At 38.1% G+C, this 24,197-nt stretch overlaps 2 protein-coding genes across 2 annotated transcripts; both read right to left on the reverse strand.

The window, feature by feature from the left end:
• Nucleotides 1-221: 221 nt before the first annotated feature.
• On the reverse strand, nucleotides 222-1,163 carry LOC112667851 (olfactory receptor 51A4). The gene has a single exon (XM_025459908.3). The coding sequence runs from the start codon at nucleotides 1,161-1,163 to the stop codon at nucleotides 222-224; it is 942 nt and encodes a 313-aa protein (XP_025315693.3).
• A 20,533-nt stretch (nucleotides 1,164-21,696) lies between these two features.
• Nucleotides 21,697-22,641, reverse strand: LOC112667325 (olfactory receptor 51A7-like). The gene has a single exon (XM_025458912.3). The coding sequence runs from the start codon at nucleotides 22,573-22,575 to the stop codon at nucleotides 21,697-21,699; it is 879 nt and encodes a 292-aa protein (XP_025314697.3). The 5' UTR covers nucleotides 22,576-22,641.
• Between the last annotated feature and the right edge of the window lie 1,556 nt (nucleotides 22,642-24,197).

Consider the following 24,197-nt stretch of genomic DNA (forward strand, 5'->3'; position numbering starts at 1 on the left):
ATCTATTTTCTTTCTTTCTTTTTTTTTTTACTGGGATGGAGACCTCAGAAAATATACTTCTTGTTTCTTGTTTGATGTTCTTATTAAGTATCCAGTTTAAATCTTATGATAATAACAAGAAATTGTATTATTTATTTGTGGCAAATACTAGGTTTTCTCAACTCACCTTTAAACTCTTATCAAAGACATTCCCCAAATATGTTTTCTATAATATATGACTATTACATCTGCTTCTGGCATAATTTTGCTAAAACTCTCACTCTTATTTGCCTGGTTTTCACACAGTACACAATGGGATTCATCATTGGAGGCACAAGTAAAAGAACATTTGCCATGAGAACATTGAAGAGAGGTGAGACATGTCTGACAAAGCGATGGACAATGGCAAGGTTGATGATGGGCAGGTAGAAGATGATCACTGCACAGATGTGTGAAGCACAAGTATTGAGGGCTTTGAGCTGCTCATTTAGGGATGCAATTCCCAGCACAGTCTTGAGGATCAGGATGTAAGATAGAGCAATGAGCATAAAGTCTACCATAAGACAAAGTGCTCCAAAAAAGCCATAGATGACATCAATTCGGTTGTCAGAGCAGGCCAACTTCATGACATCCTGGTGAAGACAGTAGGAATGGGATAATTGGCTCTTACTGCAATATTTCAAACTTCTCAAAGTGAAGGGGAAGGGCAGTACTAGAAGGACACTCTTAAGGGATAATACTATTCCTATTTTGGCAACTCTGACAGGAGTCAGAATGGAGCTGTATCTCAGAGGGCTGTGGATGGCTAGGAAGCGGTCAAATGACATGATCAGAAGCACTGAGGATTCCACTGCTGTGAATCCATGGATGAAGAATTCCTGGGCAAAGCAGGCATTGGCAGAAATTTCAGGGGCATTGAATAAGAAGATCCTTCCCACAGTAGGTAGAGAAGAGAGAGACAAGCCCATGTCAGACATTGCCAACATGGAAAGGAAGTAGTACATGGGTTCGTGCAAGGAGGGCTCTGTCTTGATGACAAAAAGAATGGTGCAGTTTCCCAAAATAGCAAAAAGATACATGCTGCAGATGGGGATAGAGATCCAAATGTGTGCATATTCCAGCCCTGGCATCCCAACCAAGAAGAAGGTGGTGATTTCAACATTTGATGTATTAATAATAGACATGATGCATTTAGAGGGCTCTACACAATGAAACAGATATTCTTGAGTTGATAAATATGGATATCTGGAAATCTGGTAGAAAAAAATGCAGTTGTTGAAATTTTGGCTCTTTGTTAGCTCTTTTTCAGCAGAACAAAATATTTACATGGCTATCATATAGTGAGAAGTGGATGTCAATTTAGACTAAAATCTACTTACATAATAAATGCAAAACATTTCCTTGGCCATGTTTTTCCTATAAAGAAACTAGAAATATATTTTGCATTCAGGTTTGAATATAATTTCATTTTCCCTGTGAAATATTAATGGAATTCTTTAGTATTTTTTGCTTTAATATCCTAGATAAGATGTTGGGTAGAATATATGACTTCTACAATGACACTATGAAGGAAGGCAAAGGAGTCTCAGAACTCAATTTCTTCCTACCTCTTCAAATTCCCACAGGTGTATGATTTTGCAAACTACCCTTAGTTCTATCCCCTGCCAAATGAAAATTGTTGGTTATTTAAATAACCTTTGAAAAATTCCCATTATTTTCAAATCATGTAAATATTTGTAAGGACAGTCACCACAGAGATGAAGTCTCATGCTCTCCTGGCCTGGAATGTGTGACCACTTGTGTGGTGTTGAGACTAATAATAATGAAGTAATCAGTATCACAATTTAGGAGAATCTGAATTCTGTTGAAGACTGAGTCCCTAAAAGGTTAAATAATCCATTTGCAAGTCTCTGAAAGGAAAAGTTTTCCTAGAGATGTGGCCTTTGAAGGCTTCTGCCCACCCAATGAAGTTGTATGTGGTTGATTGCCAAGGAAGAGAATGAAAGCAAAATAGATGAGCTATGTGGACACTCACCATAGAGTGGACATTTTGGAGAGTACTTCTGAGAGTACTTGAAGGATCCCAGAAGTGAATGACAAGTATGTCACCAAAGGTGCCTCCTTATATACAAAGGCTTGTCTCAATATCCCAAGGGGGCATTGAACCCTGGGGGTGGGGGAAGTGCAGCCAGGATGAATCTGTTCTGAGAATAAAAATAAACATGTGCAGATGCAGTAAATCCACAGAGATGGTTAATACCAAAGAAATAAAATAAGTATCTAGGCTTTGAATTAAGGACCATTTTGTTTGGAGAGAGTTCCTTAATAACCAGAGGTGGTAAAGACATGGTAAATCCTGTGCTAAGTCTCTGACACTTCTGTTGGGTATTTGGCTCAGATATTACTCCTCTGCTCTGTCAAAACAGAGTCAAAACAGAAATGCTGTGAGTTGAATCTGTGCATTTAAGGAGATGATGAAGGGCAAACACCCTATGATACACTTTTTTAGCTTAGGCTTAACTCCTGAAGCCTGGATCCATCCTTCCAGGTACTTACTCCTAGACATCAGGAGTCCTTAACTGATTTGATTGATTAAAATTAATTTGTTCCAATAGACTTCATTTTCTCCTTTCCAATTCTGACCTCTTCTTAGGGACCATCTCCATACTAAGCCTTTATATGTAATATTTTATAAACCCCAAATCTGGCTCCTTTAGTCTCTTCAGGCTCACATCTTGCATAGTAATAGCCAACACTTATTGAGAATTTAAATTGTTTCACCTATGGACTTTCCTACATTAATGGATAGTGATTTTGAGTCTTAAATCTTTTGAATAGTGACAAGTACACTTATTATCTTCATTTTACTGATGAAGAAAATGTTTCTCAAGGAGATCAGATTGTGTCTCCAAGATCATAGAGTGGTTGTGCAGGAGAGGTAAGGTAGGAACTCAGGTCTGTTGGATGCCTGATAACTGAACATATTTCATGCAATGAGGATGGTCAATCAATATTTATAGAGTTGTGGATTGAATGGATGGTAGAATTCTATAGTTTTTTCTTCATTCTAAACTGCCTGTTAATTCTAGGGAATTATATGGAATATGTAACCTCACATTCGTTGACCTTTGCAACAAAGAAAAGAAAATACTTATTAAGGATTCCAGAGGAAATGGTCTTGAGACATATATATATATATCCATTTATATATATATATATATATATATATATATATATATATATATATATCCATTAATACATGGTCTTGAGTGGGAGCTAATATTGAGTTGATCAAAAAGAGAAAGTATAACAAATATTACCGTAACCCTCTGTAATAATCTCTCTTTAACTTTATGGTAGTTACTTTGTTTGACACGTGTCCTATTATGTTCATCCTCCTTGGAAATAAGTTCCCTTAGCTATGTTGTCAGAAATTCTCTACCTTCAAGTCTTGCTTTATCTCTGTGCTTTCCAATTCCTTCTCATAAAAGAGATGGCAGGATATATCTGGGCTTTTTATTATTATTGTGTGTGTATGTGTGTATGTCACAATTGTGATAGTAGTGTTTGTTATGTATTTGTTGGCTTATTGCCCAACTTTGGAGACTGATTCCACTTGTGCTATGACAATATCAATAAGCTACAACAGGCCAGTTATCATATCTGTTATTATTATTTTGGTATGTCCAGTCTCTAGCACATTGAATGGCATGTGGTAGGTTAGAAATGTTTGTTGAACGAAGAATGAATGAATGAATTGCATTGTAAAACATGGCATCTTAAATCCTATACTATTTTTAACTTTGTTATCTTTAGTTCTTTCCTATTTGGGTATGCTTGCTATGGAGTAAAAGGACAGATTTTGATAAATGTAACATCTATTCATATGAATTTTTACTGTGCAACCTGGCATTATTTTATTTTTGTATGTGTCATTTATATCATTTTGAAAGTTTTATTTGCATATAGAGAATATTTAAATATTTCAAATATAGAATGTTATGACACAATTGGGTGAATTATACATATATATGATAATTATTAACATTCGATCATATAGATTTGAAGCATTATATTACAGATTAATTGAAATTCCTTTTGGCCCTGTGTACCAAATATTAATAAAAATATGCGTATCAAATAGATGGACAGCAGGTTAAGCGATCCCTCAATGGAAACATATGGGTAAATTCATTTATTAGGAAAGAAGAGTTGAAAACAAAGGTATAACTTCCATTATATTCAGGAAGAGGGATTTCATGGGTCATGTATATGTGCAATCAGTTACAATAACTTACACCTGGATGCTTGTCTCTATTCTTAAGTACAACACTCCAAAGATGACTTTATTTTTCCATAATGATTCACAATTATTACTAAGCACATTGGTTTGTAATCACTCGTATAATGATGCTTGTATTTTCTGCGAACTACCAGTACATTCCCTACAGCTCATTATGTGAATTGATTTTTTATGTATCTATTAATCTTTTTTCTTAAGTAATGGTCCTGACATAATTATTTTCCACTGATGTCATTCTGCCGTCTTTGGCAATTCTAGTAGACAAGTAGGTTTGTTTGGTTTATTTTCATTTATTCCTTTTTGTTTGTTTATTCCAGTCAATTCCAGCAATTTTCTGAGAAAGAGAACTCCTTACTTTACATATTGCAGTCATAATGTTTGAGGTAGGGGCAGAGGGATTTGCCATGACTAAATTTGTCATTGATATTAAACTCATCTCTTATTGGTGCTTTTGTTTACTTTGGGTAAATACCCAGCAGTGGAATTACTGGGTCATATGGTAGTTTATTTTTAATTTTTGGAGAACCTCTGTACTGGTTTCCACAGTGACTGCATCAATTTGCATTCCCACTAATAGTGCACGAAGGTTCCTTTTCTCCACATCCTCATCAAAACTTGTCATTACTTGTCTTTTTGATTTTAGCTATTCTGGTGGATGTAAGATGACATCTGGTGGTGGTTTTGATTTGTATTTCCCTGATGATTAGTAATGTTGAGCATCTTTTTGCATATCTGCTGGTCATTTGTACACCTTTGGAAAAATATCTCTTCAGGTCCTTGGCCATTTTAATTGTCTTATTTGTTTTCTAGGTGTTGTGTTGTATAGGTTCTTTTTTTTAAGATTGTATTTATTTATTCATGAGAGACACAGAAAGAGAGAGGCAGAGACACAGGCAGAGGGAGAAGCAGACTCCAGCAGGGAGTCCAATGCGGGACTGGATCCCAGGACCCCAGGATCACTCCCTGGGCCAAAGGCAGACACTAAATCACCGAGCTACCCAGGTTTCCCTGTATAAGTTCTTTATAGAATTTGTCTATTCAACCCTTATAATATATATCATTTACAAATATCTTCTCTCATTCAGTACATTTTCCATTTTGTTTTATTGATATTTTCTTTTACTGTGCAAAAAGCTTTTTGTTTTGGAACAAGTTCTAATAGTTTAATTTTGTTTTTGTTTCCCTTGCAAGAAGGCATATGAAGAAAAATGTTTCTACCACTGATGTCAAAGAAATTATGGCCCATGTTTTCTTCTAGGAGTTTTTTTGTTTCACATCTTACATTTAGATCTTTAATGCACTTTGAGTTCATTTTTGTGTCTGATGTAAGAAAGTGACCCAATTTTATTCTTTTGCATGTCACTCCTCAGTTTTCCCAGCATCCATTTGTGGGAGAGATTTTCTTTTTTTCATTGTATATTCTTGCCTGCTTTATGGTATTAACTGATAAGCATGAGTTTATTTCTTTTTCCATTCCACTAATCTGTATGTCCGTTTTTGTGCCAGTACCATACAGTTTTGATTACTATAGCTTTGTAGAACATCTTGAAATCCAAGATTGTGATACCCAGATTACTCCATATTTTAAATCATTTCCAAATGTATTTATATTGCTCTTATTTTCTTTTCTGTACCAGTTAATTAATTTGTAGAATAACTGACCCCTCATAAGTGGGGATCTCCAGACACACTTTAATTGATTCTTTGGCTTTACTCTCAAACACTCATATCTTCAAAGCTGATTAAAATCAAGAATATTTGTTATATATTTAAAGTTTATTTAAAATAGATTGCAGATGTATACCACATCTTCTTTATCCATCAGTGGACATCTGGGCTCCTTCCATAGTTTGGCTACTGTGGATATTGCTGCTATAAACATTGACTTGCATGTGCCCCTTCGAATCACTATTTTTGTATTTTTTGGATAAATACCAAATAGTGCAATCTCTGGGTCATAGGGTTTTTAACCTTTTTTAAAAGATTTTATTTATTCATTCATGAGAAACACACAGAGAGACAGAGACAGAGACACAGGCAGAGGGAGAAGCAGGCTCCATTCAGGGAGCCTGATGTGGGACTCGATCCTGGGTCTCCAGGATCAGGCCCTGCACTGAAGGTGGCACTAAACCACTGAGCCACCTGGGCTACCCTATTTTTAACCTTTTGAGGAACCTCCATGCTACTTTCCACAGTGACCATACCAGTTTTCATTCTTGCTAACATGTAAGATGTTCCCTCTTTTTCCACATCCTCACCTGCATGTTTTGTCTCCTGAATTGCTGATTTTAGTCATTGACTGGTGTGAGGTGGTATCTTATTGGGGTTTTGATTTGTATTTCCCTGATGCTGAGTAATGTTGAGCATTTTTTCATGTGCTGTTAGATGTGGTATATTTATATATATACACATACACACATATATATGCTGTATATATATGTATATATACATATATATGTGTATATATATGTATATGTGTGTGTGTGTGAATATTACTCAGCCATCAAAAAGAATGAAATTTTGCCATTTATAATGACATGGGTAGAACTTGAGTCTATTATGCTAAGTGAAATAAGTCAGTTAGTGAAAGACAGATATCATATGATTTCACTCATATGTGGAATTTAAGAAATAAAACTGATGAACATTGAGGAAGTGAAGGAAAGTAAAATGTGATAAAAACAGAGAGGGAGACAAATCATAAGAGTTTCTTAACTATACAGAACAAACTAAGGGTTGCTGGAGGGAACAGTGGATGGGAGGATAGAGTAACTAGGTGATGGGCATTAAGGAGAGTGGAAGATGTAATGAGCATGAGTATTATATACAGCTGATGAATCACTAAATTCTAGCCCCAAATTAATACTACACAATATGTTGACTAACTTGAATTTAAATAAAATCAAACAAAATAGGTTGTGAATAAAATATAATAGAAATGGAAAAGTACAGCAGTTTCGATGTTTTTTTTTCCCCAGGAAAGCACAGTTATAAAATGCACATATTCACATGTAACCTAATCATATTACACTTGTTTTGTTTTACAACCATACATGCAAATAGCCCTGTATGTAAATGCTTACATGTATTTGCGTGTATGTATGTGAATTTGTTTTTCTGTATATTAACAGAATAGTAATTCATCTGTATCTGTTTCATTAAGTGTGAATTTAGTCCCTGTAAGGCTCAGTGTTCTCGAGATATCTGGGAGCAGCATGCTCTTCCTAGAACCTCTAGAACAAGCATGCACATCCTTCATAAACACTTAGAACCATTTTACTGTCTTAAATGGTAAAAGTACACTTCCAAATAAGACCACTGATAGACATAAAAAACATCTACACTCGCGTTTTAATGATGTACCATACAGCTCTTATTAGTTATTTCTAAGGCTAAAAATACCTCCCTCTTTTGTTGGAAAATGTGTGCATTTTTCTAACATGTATATTTTTGTACGAGAACAATCCAGGACAAAAAAGTCATCTAAATCCCGTAGTAGGGCCTTGTCAAATAGAAAATATGATCATAATAATGAAAACTTTAATAAACACATAAAGTTCCAATTACTTTGCTAGGTACTGACAAATACAAAAGTGAAATTTTGCTTCTTAAGTCATTGCACATTCCTTCAGGATAATAAAAAAATACTGTTTCTTAGGATCAGAGCAGTAGTAAATAGAAAATGTTATACAGATTTGGATGAAGATAACTAACCCAATATACATTTAAAAGAGGTAGTATATGGAGTTTATTGCAAACAATTGAAAATATAAATAAGTGATATTTGCATATCTATTTTTTGCATTTAATTTAAATCATTTTATGTATGTGAATCTTGTATCTCCAAATATATCTCATAGTCCTATAGGACAGGGGAATTTTTATTTTGTTATTTTTTTAATAATAAATTTATTTTTTATTGTTGTTCAATTTACCAACATACAGAATAACACCCAGTGCTCATCCCCTTAAGTGCCCCCTCAGTGCCCGTCACGCATTCACCCTCATCCCCCACCCACCTCCCCTTCCACCACCCCTAGTTCATTTCCCAGAGTTAGGAGTCTTTATGTTCTGTCTCCCTTTCTGGTATTTCTGACACATTTCTTATCCCTTCCCTTATATTCCCTTTCACTATTATTTATATTCCCCAACTGAATTAGAACATACAATGTTTGTCTTTCTCCCATTGACTTACTTCACTCAGCATAATACCCTCCAGTTCCATCCATGTCGAAGCAAATGGTGGGTATTTGTCGTTTCTAATGGCTGAGTAATATTCCATTGTATACATAGACCACAACTTCTTTATCCATTCATCTTTCGATGGACACCGAGGCTCCTTCCACAGTTTGGCTATTGTGGCCATTGCTGCTATAAACATCAGGGTGCAGGTGTCCTGGTGTTTTCATTGCATCTGTATCTTTGGGGTAAATCCTCAACAGTGCAATTGCTGGGTCGTAGGGCAGGTCTATTTTTAACTCTTTGAGGAACCTCCACACCGTTTTCCAGAGTGGCTGCACCAGTTCACATTCCCACCAACAGTGCAAGAGTGTTCCCTTTTCTCCGCATCCTCTCCAACATTTGTGGTTTCCTGCCTTGTTAATTTTCCCCATTCTCACTGGTGAGAGGTGGTATCTCATTGTGGTCTTAATTTGTATTTCCCTGATGCAAGTGATGCAGAGCATTTTCTCATGTGCATGTTAGCCATGTCTGTGTCTTCCTCTGTGAGATGTTTTTTGCCCATTTCATGATTGGATTGTTTGTTTCTTTGGTGTTGAGTTTAATAAGTTCTTTATAGATCTTGGAAACTAGCCCTTTATCTGATACATCATTTGCAAATATCTTCTCCCATTCTGTAGGTTGTCTTTTAGTTTTGTTGACTGTATCCTTTGCTGTGCAAAAGCTTCTTATTTGATGAAGTCCCAATAGTTCATGTTTGCTTTTGTTTCTTTTGCCTTCGAGGATGTATCTTGCAAGAAGCTACTGTGGCCGAGTTCAAAAAGGGTGTTGCCTGTGTTCTCCTCTAGGATTTTGATGGAATCTTGTCTCACATTTAGATCTTTCATCCATTTTGAGTTTATCTTTGTGTATGGTGAAAGAGAGTGGTCTAGTTTCATGCTTCTGCATGTAGATGTCCAATTTCCCCAGCACCATTTATTGAGGAGACTGTCTTTCTTCCAATGGATAGTATTTTCTCCTTTATAATATTAGTTGACCATAAAGTTGAGGGTCCACTTCTGGGTTCTCTATTCTGTTCCATTGATCTATGTGTCTGTTTTTGTGCCAGTACCACACTGTCTTGATGACCACAGCTTTGTAGTACAACCTGAAATCTGGCATTGTGATGCCCCCAGATATGGTTTTCTTATTTAAAATTCCCCTGGCTATTCGGGGTCTTTTCTGATTCCACACAAATCTTAAAATAATTTGTTATAACTCTCTGAAGAAAGTCCATGGAATTTTGATAGGGATTGCATTAAACGTGTAAATTGCCCCGGGTAACATTGAATTTTTCACAATATTAATTCTGCCAATCCATGAGCATGGAATATTTTTCCATCTCTTTGTGTCTTCCTCAATTTCTTTCAAAAGTATTCTATAGTTTTTAGGGTATAGATCCTTTACCTCTTTGGTTAGGTTTATTCCTAGGTATCTTATGCTTTGGGTGCAATTGTAAATGGGATTGACTCCTTAATTTCTCTTTCTTCAGTCTCATTGTTACTGCATAGAAATGACACTGATTTCTGGGCATTGATTTTGTATCCTGCCACGCTACCAAATTGCTGTATGAATTCTAGCAATCTTGGGGTGGAGGCTTTTGGGTTTTCTATGTAGAGTATCATGTCATCAGCAAAGAGGGAGAGTTTGACTTCTTCTTTGCCAATTTGAATGCCTTTAATGTCTTTTTGTTGTCTGATTGCTGAGGCTAGGACTTCCAGTACTATGTTGAATAGCAGTGGTGAGAGTGGACATCCCTGTCTTGTTCCTGATCTTAGGAGAAAGGCTCCCAGTGCTTCCCCATTGAGAAGGATATTTGCTGTAGGCTTTTCGTACATGGCTTTTAAAATGTTCAGGAAAGTTCCCTCTATCCCTACACTCTGAAGAGTTTTGGTCAGGAATGCATGCTGTATTTTGTCAAATGCTTTCTCTACATCTAATGAGAGGATCATATGGTTTTTGGTTTTTCTCTTGCTGATATGATGAATCACATTGAATGTTTTATGAGTGTTGAACCAGCCTTGTGTCCTGGGGATAAATCCTACTTGGTCATGGTGGATAATTTTCTTAATTTACTGTTGGATCCTATTGGCTAGTATCTTGTTGAGAATTTTTGCAACCCTGTTCATCAGGGATATTGGTCTGTAATTCTCCTTTTTGGTGGGGTCTTTGTCTGGTTTTGGAATTAAGGTGATGCTGGCCTCATAGAACGAATTTGGAAGTACTCCATCTCTTTCTATCTTTCCAAACAGCTTTAGTAGAATAGGTATGGTTTCTTCTTTAAACTTTTGATAGAATTCCCCTGGGAAGCCATCTGGCCCTGGACTTTTGTGTCTTGGGAGGTTTGTGTTGACTGCTTCCATTTCTTCCCTGGTTATTGGCCTGTTCAGGTTTTCTATTTCTTCCTGTTCCAGTTTTGGTATTTGTGGCTTTCCAGGAATGCATCCATTTCTTCTAGATTGCCCAATTTGTTGGTGTATAGCTGTTCATAATATGTTTTTAAAATCGTTTGTATTTCCTTGGTGTTGGTAGTGATCTCTCCTTTCTCATTCATGATTTTATTAATTTGAGTCTTCTCTCTCTTCTTTTTAATAAGGCTGGCTAATGGTTTATCTATCTTATTAATTCTTTCAAAGAACCAACTCCTGGTTCTATTGATCTGTTCCACAGTTCTTCTGGTCTCGATTTCGTTGAGTTCTGCTCGAATTTTAATTAACTCTCTTCTTCTGCTGGGTGTGGCGTCCATCTGCTGTTTTTCTCTAGCTCTTTTATGTGTAAGGTTAGCTTTTGTATTTGAGTTCTTTCCAGTTTTTGGATGGATGCTTGTATTGCGATGTATTTCCCCCTTAGGACTGCTTTTGCTGCATCCCAAAGATTTCGAACCGTTGTATCTTCATTCTTATTAGTTTCCATGAATCTTTTTAATTCTTCCTTAATTTCCTGGTTGACCCTTTCATCTTTTAGCAGGATGGTCCTTAACCTCCACGTGTTTGAGGTCCTTCCAAACTTCTTGTTGTGATTTAGTTCTAAATTCAAGGCATTATGGTCTGAGAATATGCAGGGGATGATCCCAATCTTTTGGTATCGGTTCAGACCCGATTTGTGACCCAGTATGTGGTCTATTCTGGAAAAAGTTCCATGTGCACTTGAGAAGAATGTGTATTCAGTTGAACTTGGATGTAAAGTTCTGTAGATATCTGAGAAACCCATCTGAGTGTATCATTTAAAGCTCTTGTTTCTTTGGAGATGTTGTGCTTAGAAGACCTATCGAGTATAGAAAGAGCTAGATTGAAGTCACCAAGTATAAGTGTATTATAATCTAAGTATTTATTCACTTTTATTATTAATTGATTTATGTATTTGGCAGCTCCCACATATATATTGAGGATTGTTAAGTCCTCTTGTTGGATAAATCCTTTAAGTATGATATAGTGTCCCTCTTCATCTCTCACTACAGTCTTCGGGGTAAATTTTACTTTATCTGATAGAAGGATGGCTACCCCTGCTTTCTTTTGAGGACCATTTGAATGGTAAATGGTTCTTCAACCTTTTAGTTTCAGGCTGTAGGTGTCCTTCTGTCTAAAATGAGTCTCTTGTAGATAGCAAATAGATGGGTCTTGCTTTTTTATCCAGTCTGTAACCCTGCGCCTTTGATGGGGTCATTAAGCCCGTTCACATTCAGAGTTACTATTGAAAGATATGAATTTAGTGTCATCATGATATCTATTCAGTCTTTGTTTTTGTGGATTGTTCCACTGAACTTCTTCTTAAAGGGGAATTTTAAGAGTCTCCCTTAAAATTTCTTGCAGAGCTGGTTTGGAGGTCACATATTCTTTCAGTTCCTGCCTGTCATGGAAGCTCTTTATCTCTCCTTCCATTTTGAATGAGAGCCTTGCTGGATAAAGTATTCTTGGTTGCATGTTCTTCTCATTTAGGACCCTGAATATATCCTGCCAGCCCTTTCTGGCCAGCCAGGTCTCTGTGGAGAGGTCTGCTGTTACCCTAATACTCCTCCCCATAAAAGACAGGGATTTCTTGTCTCTTGCTCTTTAAGTATCTTCTCTTTATTTTGGAATTTGCAAGCTTCACTATTAAATGTCGAGGTGTTGAACGGTTTTTATTGATTTTGCGGGGGGGGGATCTCTCTATTTCCTGGATCTGAATGCCTGTTTCCCTTCCCAGATTAGGAAAGTTTTCAGCTATGATTTGTTCAAATACATATTCTGGCCCTCTGTCCCTTTCGGCGCCCTTGGGAACCCCAATTAAACGTAGGTTTTTCTTCCTCAGGCTGTCGTAGATTTCCCTTAATCTATCCTCATGGTCTTTTAATTGTTTGTGTCTTTTTTCCTCAGTTTCCCTCTTTGCTATCAACTTGTCTTCTATGTCACTCACTCATTCTTCCACCTCGTTTACCCTCGTCGTTAGGACTTCTAGTTTGGATTGCATCTCATTCAATTGGTTTTTAATTTTTGCCTGATTAGATCTAAATTCTGCAGTCATGAAGTCTCTTGAGTCCTTTATGCTTTTTTCTAGAGCCACCAGTAGCTGTTAATAGTGCTTCTGAATTGGCTTTCTGACATTGAATTGTAATCCAAATTTTGTAACTCTGTGGGAGAGAGGACTGTTTGATTCTTTCATTTGAGATGAGGTTTTCCTTCTAGTCATTTTGCTCATTGCAGAGTGGCCAAAAACAAGTTGTATTGGGAAAAGGAGAAAAAGAGAGGAAAGAAAGAAGGAAAGAAAAGAGAAAAAGAAAAAAGGAAGAAAAAAAGAAAAACGAGAAGAAAAAGAGAAAGAAAAAGAAAGAAAGGAAAAAGGGGGCGAGGGAAGCAAACAGAAATCAAAAAGGAAAAAACAAAACAAAACAGGGGGTCGTATCTTCTGATTTTGTATACTTTAAGTCCCTTCACTTCCCCTGGAACTTGTCCGTCTAGTTGGTCTTCTGGGGGAGGGGCCTGTTGTGCTGATTTTCAGGTGTTAGCACTTGGGGGAGCTGCTCTGCCCCCTGCCTGGTGCAGGGCTCAGTGGGAGTTGTTTACCCCGTGAGGCCCCAGGAGGAACAACCGCAGTGGCGGGGCCAGCTCTGGAGCCCTGGAGTCAGCTCCCGCAGTAACTACAGAGCTCCCAGCTTGCAGGGGCCTGGATGCTCTGGGGGCGGGGCCGCTGATCTGCTCAGCTCGGGGCAGGAGCGTCCTTGCTGTCCTGGGCCCTCCTGGCCTCTGTCTGTCTCGGGGGAGGTCGGATCCTGGGTGGTGTCCCCAGCCCCTGTGCTCCCAGAGGCACAGTCCCCTCCCTGGAGCCTCCGCCCGAGCGCCTCCAAGCTGCTCCCGGGTCCAGCCCTGTAGCCCTGCTGGTGCTGCAGTCTTTTATGGAGCTTGGCGTGCTCTCCCCCAGGACGCAGGTGTCTGTTAGTGTCCCAGGGAGCCTGAGGGCATCCCCGCCCTCCTGGGGTCCTGCTCTAACTCCCTGCGAGCCCCTTTCTGTCCGGGAAGATTGGTGAAGCTCCTGCTTCCCCGGGAGTGAGGGTGCTTTCCTGTCCTGGGGGCACTCGCACCAGCCTTAGCCGGGCTCCTCGTGGGGCCCCTACCCCTTGGATGCCTTCTGTTTCTTTATTTCTTTTTTCCCCCGTCTTCCTACCTTGATAGAGCGTGATTCTTCTCACTGTAGCATTCCAGCTGTTCTCTCTTTAAATCTAAGGCTGAATTCGGAGATTTTCAGGATGATTTGAAGGTTATCTAGGTAATTTGGTGGGGACAGGTGACTTGGGGACCCTACTCTTCCGCCATCTTGCCAGATGCTGCCCATCTTTCCTAATTCTTGATGATGATAATTTGTTATACTTTTATGTCTGTTATCTAACTGACATAGGCAAACATACCAATGTCTACATGAATTTTTATTACTCTCAGATAAATTTAAATTGTGTATACAAAATATAAATTCTTTGATATTCCAAGACTTTACCCAATTGAAATAATCAGAGAGCATATGCTGCTTTAGATTCATTATTTTGACTTCTATATTATTTACCAATGTATGTTCATTTGTTTATGTAGTTGTTTATCGCTTTGTATAAATATTATTGTATTCTTTTTTCATTTTATTTAATGTAGTATCCCTATATTCTTTGTTAATTTTCCAGGCCGCTATTTTTGCACCTAACATTGTATGACTATCTTCATGTAAATCATTTTTTTTATCATATCTTAAGGTTTTCCTCAGTATAGATTTTCAGAAAAGGGTACATTGAATCAAATAATATAACATTTAATATATACTAATAACCAACATATACTGATATATATTGCCCAATACTAATTTAAAAATAATATTTAAAATTAAACTATCATTTCTTGAATAATATGGCACTGGTTCCTCTGTTAAGTATCTATACCTTATCTTGTTTAGTTATTGTAGTAACCATATTAAAGCAAAATAATGAAACACAGGAGTATCTACGTATTTGTCCAAGGTCATACAACTGATAAGTAGAATGGGCAGAAATTCATGAGTCTTCCTACCATCAGCACATGTCTAAATTATGTATGGAATTATCTCCGGATACTACTATTATTTTTAGCCCCTTTTTCCAAAAAAAAAAAGGAAAGTGATTTTCATTTATTAACCAGTTAAATCATTCTTTTACATTAATGATTATTTATTTGCATTCTTCTATGAATTGTCTTCTTAGGCTTTTTATATGTCAATTATATTTGTTTACTAAATTATAAAAACATAATGATTAATTAATCAATTAACCCATTTTTATTTTTTTTAAGATTTTATTTATTTGTTCATGAGAGAGACAGAGGGAGAAAGGCAGAGACACAGACAGAGGGAGAAGCAGGCTCCCTACAAGAAGCCCCATGCAGGACTCAATCCCAGATTCCAGGATAACACCCTGAGCTGAAGGCAGATGCTCAACCGCTGAGTCCCTCAATTGACCAGGAAAGAAGTCCACACACATCAGTGCAGGCAACTGAAAGCTTAAAAAAAAAAAAAATCTTTACAGGGAAGTTCTCACCCTGTTTTGGCAAACAGCAGGGATAGATTTTAAGAGGTTGGAGATTTAGGCATTGTTGAGAAGGAGAAATGTAATATCCACGTATTTTCTGTGGATTTTTGAAGAAAAGATAATTTCTCGTAATAGTTTCTTATAATTTTCTTACTCCATGGCCATTTTGCTTTAAAATTCAGGTTTAGGCAGTAAATCAAACAAATCTTTTATTCAGGTTTAGGCAGTAAATCAAACAAATCTTTTATTTATCTGTTTCTTCCAAAAGCATCCTGATTTTCCAGCAATTAGTAAGTATTAAATAATATTTTCTTTAATGCTTTCTTTGGTTTGACCTATAAACTTTTTCTTTCCATCTGTCAAGATGCTATATGTGTATGTATAAGGAAGAATATAGTAGAAAGAACTATATTATTAGATGTTTATAATTACTAACCTTTTTCTTATCACTTTTCAAATTTTTTTCTTCAAAATCTACAGAAAATACGAGGATGTTACACTTCTCCTTCTCAACAATGCTTAAATCTCAACCTCTTAAAATCTATCCCTGCTGTTTGCCCAAACCAGGGTGAGAACTTCCCTGCAAAGATTTTGCTTTTTTTTGTTTTAAGTTTTCAGCTGCCTGCACTGATGTGTGTGGACTTCTTTCCTGGTAGAGGAAACTGAATATTTAATTTATTTCAGGGTTTGGAATCTTTATAGATCTTGGATACTAGCCCTTTCTCTGATAGGTCATTTGCAAATATCTTCTCCCATTCTGTAGGTTGTCTTTTAGTTTTGTGGACTATTTGTTTTGCGATGCAGAAGCTTTTTATCTTGATGAAGTCCCAATAGTTTATTTTTGCTTTTGTTTTCCTTTCCTTCATGGATGTATCTTGCAAGAAGTTGCTATGGCCAAGTTCCAAAAGGGTGTTGCCTGTGTTCTCCTCTAGGATTTTGATGGATTCTTGTCTCACATTTAGATCTTTCATCCATTTTGAGTTTATCTTTGTGTATGGTGTAAGAGAATGGTCCAGTTTCATTCTACTGCACATGGCTATCCAATTTTCCAGCATCATTTATTGAGAGACTGTCCTTGTTTCAGTGGATAGTCTTTCCTGCTTGTTGAATATTAGTTGATCATAATGTTGAGGGCCCATTTCTGGATTCTCTATTCTGTTCCATTGATCTATGTGTCTGTTTTTGTTCCAGTAACACACTGTCATGATGATCACAGCTTTATAGTATGACTTGATATTTGGTATTGTGATCCCCCTGGCTCTGGTTTTCTTTTTCAATATTCCCCTGGCTATTCAGGGTCTTTTCTGATTCCCCACACATTTTAAGATTATTTGTTCCAACTGTCTGAAGAAAGTCCATGGTATTTTTATAGAGATTGCATTGAATGTGTAAATTGCTCTGGGTAGCATTGACATTTTTACAATATTAATAATTCCAGTCCATGAGCATGCAAACTTTTTCCATCTCTTTGTATCTTCCTCAGTTTCTTTCAGAAGTATTCTGTAGTTTTTATGGTATAGATCCTTTACCTCTTTGGTTAGGTTTATTCCTCGGTATCTTATGCTTTTGAGTGCAATTGTAAATGGGATTGACTCCTGAATTTCTTTCTTCAGTCTCATTGTTAGTGTATAGAGATGCCACTGATCTCTGGGCATTGATTTGTATCCTGCCACACTGCCTAATTGCTGTATGAGTTCTAGCAATCTTGGGGTGGAGGCTTTTGAATTTTATCAGTACAGTATCATGTCATCTGCAAAGAGGGAGAGTTTCACTTTTTCTTTGCCAATCTGAATGCCTTTGATTTCTTTTTGTTGCCTGAATGCTGAGGCTAGGACTTCAGTTTAATATTTAATAGCAGTGGTGAGAGTGGACCTCCCTGTCTTGTTCCTGATCTTAGGGGAAAGGCTCCCAGTGTTTCCCCATTGAGAAGAAGGATATTTGCTGTGGGCTTTTCATAGATGGCTTTCAAGATGTTGAGGAATGTTCGCTCTATCCATATAGTCTGAAGAGTTTTGATCAGGAATGTATGCTGTATTTTGTCAAATGCTTTCTCTGCATCTATTGAGAGGATCATATGGTTCTTGCTTTTTCTCCAAATATGATATGATGAACCACATTGATTGTTTTATGAGTGTTGAACCAGCCTTACATCCCTGGGATATTCCCACTTGGTGATGGTGAAAAATCTTCTTAATTTACTGTTGGATCCTATTGGCTAGTATCTTGGTGAGAATTTTTGCATCTGTGTTCATCAAGGATATTAGTCTATAATTCTCCCTTTTGGTGGGGTCTTTGTCTGGTTTTGGAATTAAGGTGATGCTGGCCTAATAAAACAAGTTTGGAAGTATTCTGTCCCTTTCTATCTTTTGAAACAGCTTTAGTAGAATAGGTATGGTTTCTTCATTAAACGTTTGATAGAATTCCCCAAGGAAGCCATCTGGCCTTGGACTTTTGTGTCGTGTGAGATTTTTGATGACTGCTTCCATTTCTGTCCTGATTATTGTCCTGTTCAGGTTTTCTATTTCTTCCTGTTCCAGTTTTGGTAGTTTGTGGTTTTCCAGAAATGCGTCCATTTCTTCTAGATGGCCTAATTTGTTGGCGTATAGCTGTTCATAATATGTTTTTAAAATCGTTTGCATTTCCTTGGTTTGGTAGTGATCTCTCCTTTCTCATTCATGATTTTATTAATTTGAGTCTTCTCTCTCTTCTTTTTAATAAGGCTGGCTAATGGTTTATCTATCTTATTAATTCACAGAACCAACTCCTGGTTTTGTTGATCTGTTCTACAGTTCCTCTGGTCTCTATTTCACTGAGTTCTGCTAGAATTTTTATTAACTCTCTTCTTCTGCTGGGTGTAGGATCTATTTGCTGTTTTTTTCTCCAGCTCCTTTAGGTGCAAGGTTAGCTTGTGTATTTGAGTTCTTTCCAGTTTTTGGATGGATGCTTGTATTGCGATGTATTTCCCTCTCAGGACTGCTTTTGCTGTATCCCAAAGATTTTTGAATGGTTGTATCTTCATTCTCATTAGTTTCCATGAATCTTTTTAATTCTTCTCTAATTTACTGGTTGACTGTTTCCTCTTTTAGCAGGATGGTCTTTAACCTCCACATGTTTGAGTTTCTTCCAAATTTCTTCTTGTGATTGAGTTCAAGTTTCAAAGCATGATGGTAAAAATATGCAGGGGACAACCCGAATCTTTTGGTATCTGTTGAGACCTGATTTGTGACTCAGTTTGTGGTCTATTCTGGAAAAAGTTCCATGTGCACTTGAGAAGAATGTGTATTCAGTTTTGTTAGGATGCAAAGTTCTATATGTATCTGTGAAATCCATCTGGTCCAGTGTATCATTTAAAGCTCTTGTTTCTTTGGAGATGTTGTGCTTAGAAGAGTTGTCATTTGGAGAAAGTGCCTTGTTGAAGACCCCTACTATTAGTGTATTATTATCTAAGTATATCTTTCCTTTGGTTATTAATTGATTGATATACTTGGCTTCTCCCACATCAGGGGCATAAATATTCATTATTGTCTGGCCCTCTTGTTGGATAGACCCTTGAAGCATGATATAGTATCCCTCTTCATTTCTTACTACATACAGTCTTTGGGATAAACTTTAATTTGTTTGATATGAGGATTGGTACCCCAGCTTTCTTCTGAGGACCATTTGAATGGTAAATGGTTCTCCAACCTTTCATTTTCAGCCTGTAGATGTCCTTAGGTCTGAAATGAGTCTCTTGTAGACAGAAAATAGATAGGTCTTGTTTTGTATCCAGTCTGAAGCCCTGTGTCTTCTGATGGGATCATTTAGCCCATTCAAGTTAAGAGTTACTATTAAAAAATATGAATTTAGTGTCATTGCAATACCTATTCAGTCCCTGATTTTGTGGATTATTTCTTTGGGCTTCCTCTTTCTTTTACACGGTCCCTCTTAATATTTCTTGTAGAGCTGAATGGTTTTTATTGATTTTAGGGGGGGATCTCTCTATTTCCTGGATCTGAATGCCTGTTTCCCTTCCCAGATTAGGAAAGTTTTCAGCTATGATTTGTTCAAATACATATTCTGGCCCTCTGTCCCTTTTGGCGGCCTCGGGAACCCCAATTAAACATAGGGTTTTCTTCCTCAAGCTGTCGTTTATTTCCCTTAATCTATCCTCATGGTCTTTTGTTTGTCTCTTTTTTCCTCAGTTTCCCTCTTTGCTATCAACTTGTCTTCTATGTCACTCACTCATTCTTCCACCTCGTTAACCCTCGTTGTTAGGACTTCTAGTTTGGATTGCATCTCATTCAATTAATTTTTAATTTTTGCCTGATTAGATCTAAATTCTGCAGTCATGAAGTCTCTTGAGTCCTTTATGCTTTTTTTAGAGCCACCGGTAGCTGTATAATAGTGCTTCTGAATTGGCTTTCTGACATTGAATTGTAATCCAGATTTTGTAACTCTGTGGGAGAGAGGACTGTTTGATTCTTTCTTTTGAGGTGAGGTTTTCCTTCTAGTCATTTTGCTCAATGCAGAGTGGCCAAAAACAAGTTGTATTGGTAAAAGGAGAAAAAGGATAGGATATTGACAGGAGAGAAAGAAGGAAAGAAAAGAGAAGAAGAAAAAAGAAAAAAAGAGAAGAAAAAGAGAAAGAAAAAGAAGGAAAGGGGAAAAAGGGTGAGGGAAGCAAACAGAAATCAAAAAGAAAAAAAAAAAAAAACAGGGGGAAGTATCTTCTGATTCTGTATACTTTAATTCCCTGGACTTCCCCTGGAACTTTCCAGTGCTGCTTGGTCAATAATTTGTTTCTCCCCTGTCCGTCTAGCTGGTCTTCTGGGGGAGGGACCTGTTGTGCTGATTTTCAGGTGTCAGCACTTGGGGGAGCTGCTCTGCCCCCTGCCTGGTGCAGGGCTCAGTGGGGGTTGTTTACCCCGTGAGGCACCAGGAGGAACAACCACAGTGGCAGCGGCCAGCTCTGGAGCCCTGGATTCAACTCCTGCAGTAACTCTGGAGCTCTCCGTCTGCAGGGCCTGGAGGCTCTGGGCGGGGCCGCTGATATGCTCAGCTCGGGGCAGGAGCGTCCTTGCTGTCCTGGGCCCTCCTGGCCTCTGCCTGTCCCGGGGGAGGCCGGATCCTGGGCTGTGTCCCGGCGCCCTGTGCTCCGGAGCCTGCGCTGTTGGATTTGCGCTCCCGCCCCGCAGCCCCCTCCGCGGAGCCGCCGCCCGAGCCCCTCCGAGCTGCTTCGGGTCCAGCCTGCGCGCTGCAGCCCTTAGGGAGCTCGGCGCACTCTCCTGCACTCGCAGCAGGTGCTGTTAGTGTCCCCGGGAGCCCGAGGGCATCCCCGCCCTCCTGGGTCCTGCTCCACCTCCCTGCGAGCCCCTTTCCGCCGGGAAGGTTGGTGCATCTCCTGCTTCTCCGAGACGGGGCTCTCCTGTCCTGGGGACACTCGCCCCGGCCTCAGCCCGGCTCCTCGCGGGGCCCCTCCCCCTTGGAGGCCTTTTGTTTATTTATTTTTCCCGGTCTTCCTACCTTGATAGAAGCGCGAACTCTTCTCACTGTAGCATTCCAGCTGTTCTCTCTTTAAATCTCAGGCCGAATCGTAGATTTTCAGGATGATTTGAAGGTTATCTAGGTAACTTGGTGGGGACAGGTGATTTGGGGACCCTACTCTTCTGCCATCTTGCCCCTCCTTTCGGGAGTTTTTAATAGTTTATGTACATTGCTGGTGACAGACACACACACTAGATGTTCATGAGATGATGAGTCTCTGTATGGGTGAGTGTATGTGCTTAATCTTCTATCACATATTAGTTACTGCTGATCGTGCCTGAGATAATTAAAGCCATGTACATGTTATTTTACTTTTTTCTATTTTTGTTTAGAATATTTTTTTAAAAATTTAAAATCCTAAATAGGACTGCACTGCTATGGCTAAGGTTGGTAGATAGCAGGTTGCACAGAGAGATAAAAATCAGAAAGGAGATGGGACACTTAGCTATAAGAAGACCATAACCCCAATCCTCACTCCTAAAACATCTAATCTAGATTATGTGGCTGCTTAATTAAAAAAATAACTAGACATTTGATGGGCCACTGAATACAGGCAGTGTATCTTTGTTTTCAGTCTCTATCTGTCATTACTATCTTCACTTTTCTATAGTTGTTCAGAAATTTCTGAGTTGAGCTTTATTGTGGCTGAAGTTGCTTATCAACCTTGTTTCTCACACAGTTTTGTAAGGATCCGATTTCTAATCTGCTGACTCTTCACAGAGTACACAATGGGATTCATTAACGGGGGAACCAAAAGGAAGATATCAGCTATGATGACCCTAACAACTGAGGAAACATGTTTGGCAAAGCGGTGAAGGGCAGCCAAGGTGACAATAGGAACATAGAAGATGAACACAGCACAGATGTGGGAAATGCAAGTGTTGAGGACCTTGAGGCGGCCCTTGTGTGAGGTAATGCCCAGAACAATTTTCAAGATGAGCATGTAAGACACAGCAATGCATACCAAATACAATAAAGATATAAGAGCCACAAATAGTCCATAGATGACATTGACCCTGTTGTCAGAACAGGCCTGCTTCATGACATCCTGGTGGAGGCAGTAGGAGTGGGATAGAAGACTTTTCTTACAGAATTTCAGCCTCTTCAGAATAAAGGGGAAAGGGAGAACAAACATAATACATAATGCAGCAAATATGAGGCCAATTTTAATGACTCTGGCACTGGTGGGGATGGAAGTATATCTCAGAGGGTTGCAGATGGCTATCAAGCGATCAATGGACATGATGAAGAGTACTGATGCCTCCATGGCTGAGAATCCATGAATGAAGAACTCTTGGGCAAAGCAAGCATCAGGGGAAATTCCAGTGACATTGAACAAGAAGATTCTCAGCATGGTTGGAAGGGAGGAGATGGACAGTCCCAGGTCAGAAAAGGCCAGCATGGAGAGGAAATAATACATAGGCTCATGCAGAGAGGTCTCTGTTTTTATGAAAAAGAGGATGGTGCAGTTCCCCAGGATGGCAAGGAGGTACATGAGGCAAATGGGGATGGAAACCCAAATGTGAGCATGCTTCATCCCAGGGATCCCAATGAGAAAGAAGGTAGAGATTTCCACTTCAGAGGTGTTAAAGACCGAATGTGAGGGGATCCATTTAATTGTGTATAAGAATGTGAGAGGATCAGAATATGGATCTCAGAAAAGCCTTTCTGCAATGGCATAAACAGATTAGTTCAAATGTGTATACTTTATACATTGATATGAAATTTGGGGATAGCAGATTTTTTGTTTAAGAATTCTTGGACTAAAGCTATTTTAAACTAAATCATTAGGAGTAAAAACATGACCCATGTAGATAGGATATCGACAGAAACATGAATACATATTAATGCATATTAATCTGCACAAGTAATTGCCAGTAGATAGATATTTTAAATGCTTTTTTTGAGCTCATCATACATGAAGGTAGCAGTAAATTTCATAGCCTCTATTTCGTACAGCAATCTTTTTTTAAATTATATAGACCTTTATTGCTGAGAGCTCCAACTAATCCCCTCTGCCAAAAACACTGTTAACAGCAATTCCAGGACTAAAGTCCTAGGGAAATATCAAGATCCAATCACAATAATGTTACATGTAGCCATCATATTGCAGCTTTTATCCTTGAATAAGATCAACTGGAAATTGCACAAAACTTGAGAAATGTTACTATTCTTTAACTTTTCTTCCCAAATTATGCTTATGATTGTATGCTGCACCATCATCCAGGCAACAGATGCTATGGGCAGCAAATTAGACATCTGAGGGGGGCACTTGATGGGATGAGAACTGGGTGTTATGCTATATGTCGGCAAATCGAACTCCAATAAAAAATATACAAAAAATAGAAATGCATGTAATAAAAGAAGAGATAAAGTAACAAGTTTTAATAACAATTATAAAAACAAGACATACCCTGAGGACTCAGGCTACTCTGAGAACAGTTTAGTTTAAAAGAATCAAGTGTTGTTTTGAAAAGTAGTCTAGTTTGTTTCTTTGCAGAATGTGAAAGAGGGTCTAATATTAATCTTCTTCTATACAGAAACACACAGAAACTTAAAAAATTAAAGAGGATAGGTATAATTGTATTGATTTTTAAGTTAAAAAATACAAACGAAATAAACCTATTCTTATATGGGCAACTAATGTATGACAGAGGAGATAAGAATATACAATGGGGAAAAGACAGTCTCTTCAATAAATTGTGCTGGGAAAACTGGAAAGCAACCTGTAAGACAATGAACGGGACCTCTTTTTAACACCACACATAAAAATGAACTCAAAATGGATTAAAGACCTAAATGTGAGACCTGAAACCATAAAAAAACAAGAAGAGAACACAGGTAGTGATTTTCTCTGACACTGGCCATGACATTTTTCTAGATATGTCTCCTAAGGTAAGGGAAACAAAAGCAAAATTAAACTACTGGAACTACATTGTAAAATGAAAATCTCTTACACAGCAAAGTGAGGGGATGAGTGAAACAGGTGATAAGGGTTAAGGAGCGCACTTGTGATGAGCACTAGGTGATGTATGGAATGCTGAATCACTATATTGTACATCTGAAACCATAACACTGTGTATTAACTATACTGGAATAAAATAAAATATACTGAAGAGATGTACTAACCAATTCCAATGTATAGATATTATTTGGACC

This window comes from Canis lupus, chromosome 21 (assembly GCF_003254725.2).
Source record: "Canis lupus dingo isolate Sandy chromosome 21, ASM325472v2, whole genome shotgun sequence".
NCBI lineage: Eukaryota > Metazoa > Chordata > Mammalia > Carnivora > Canidae > Canis > Canis lupus.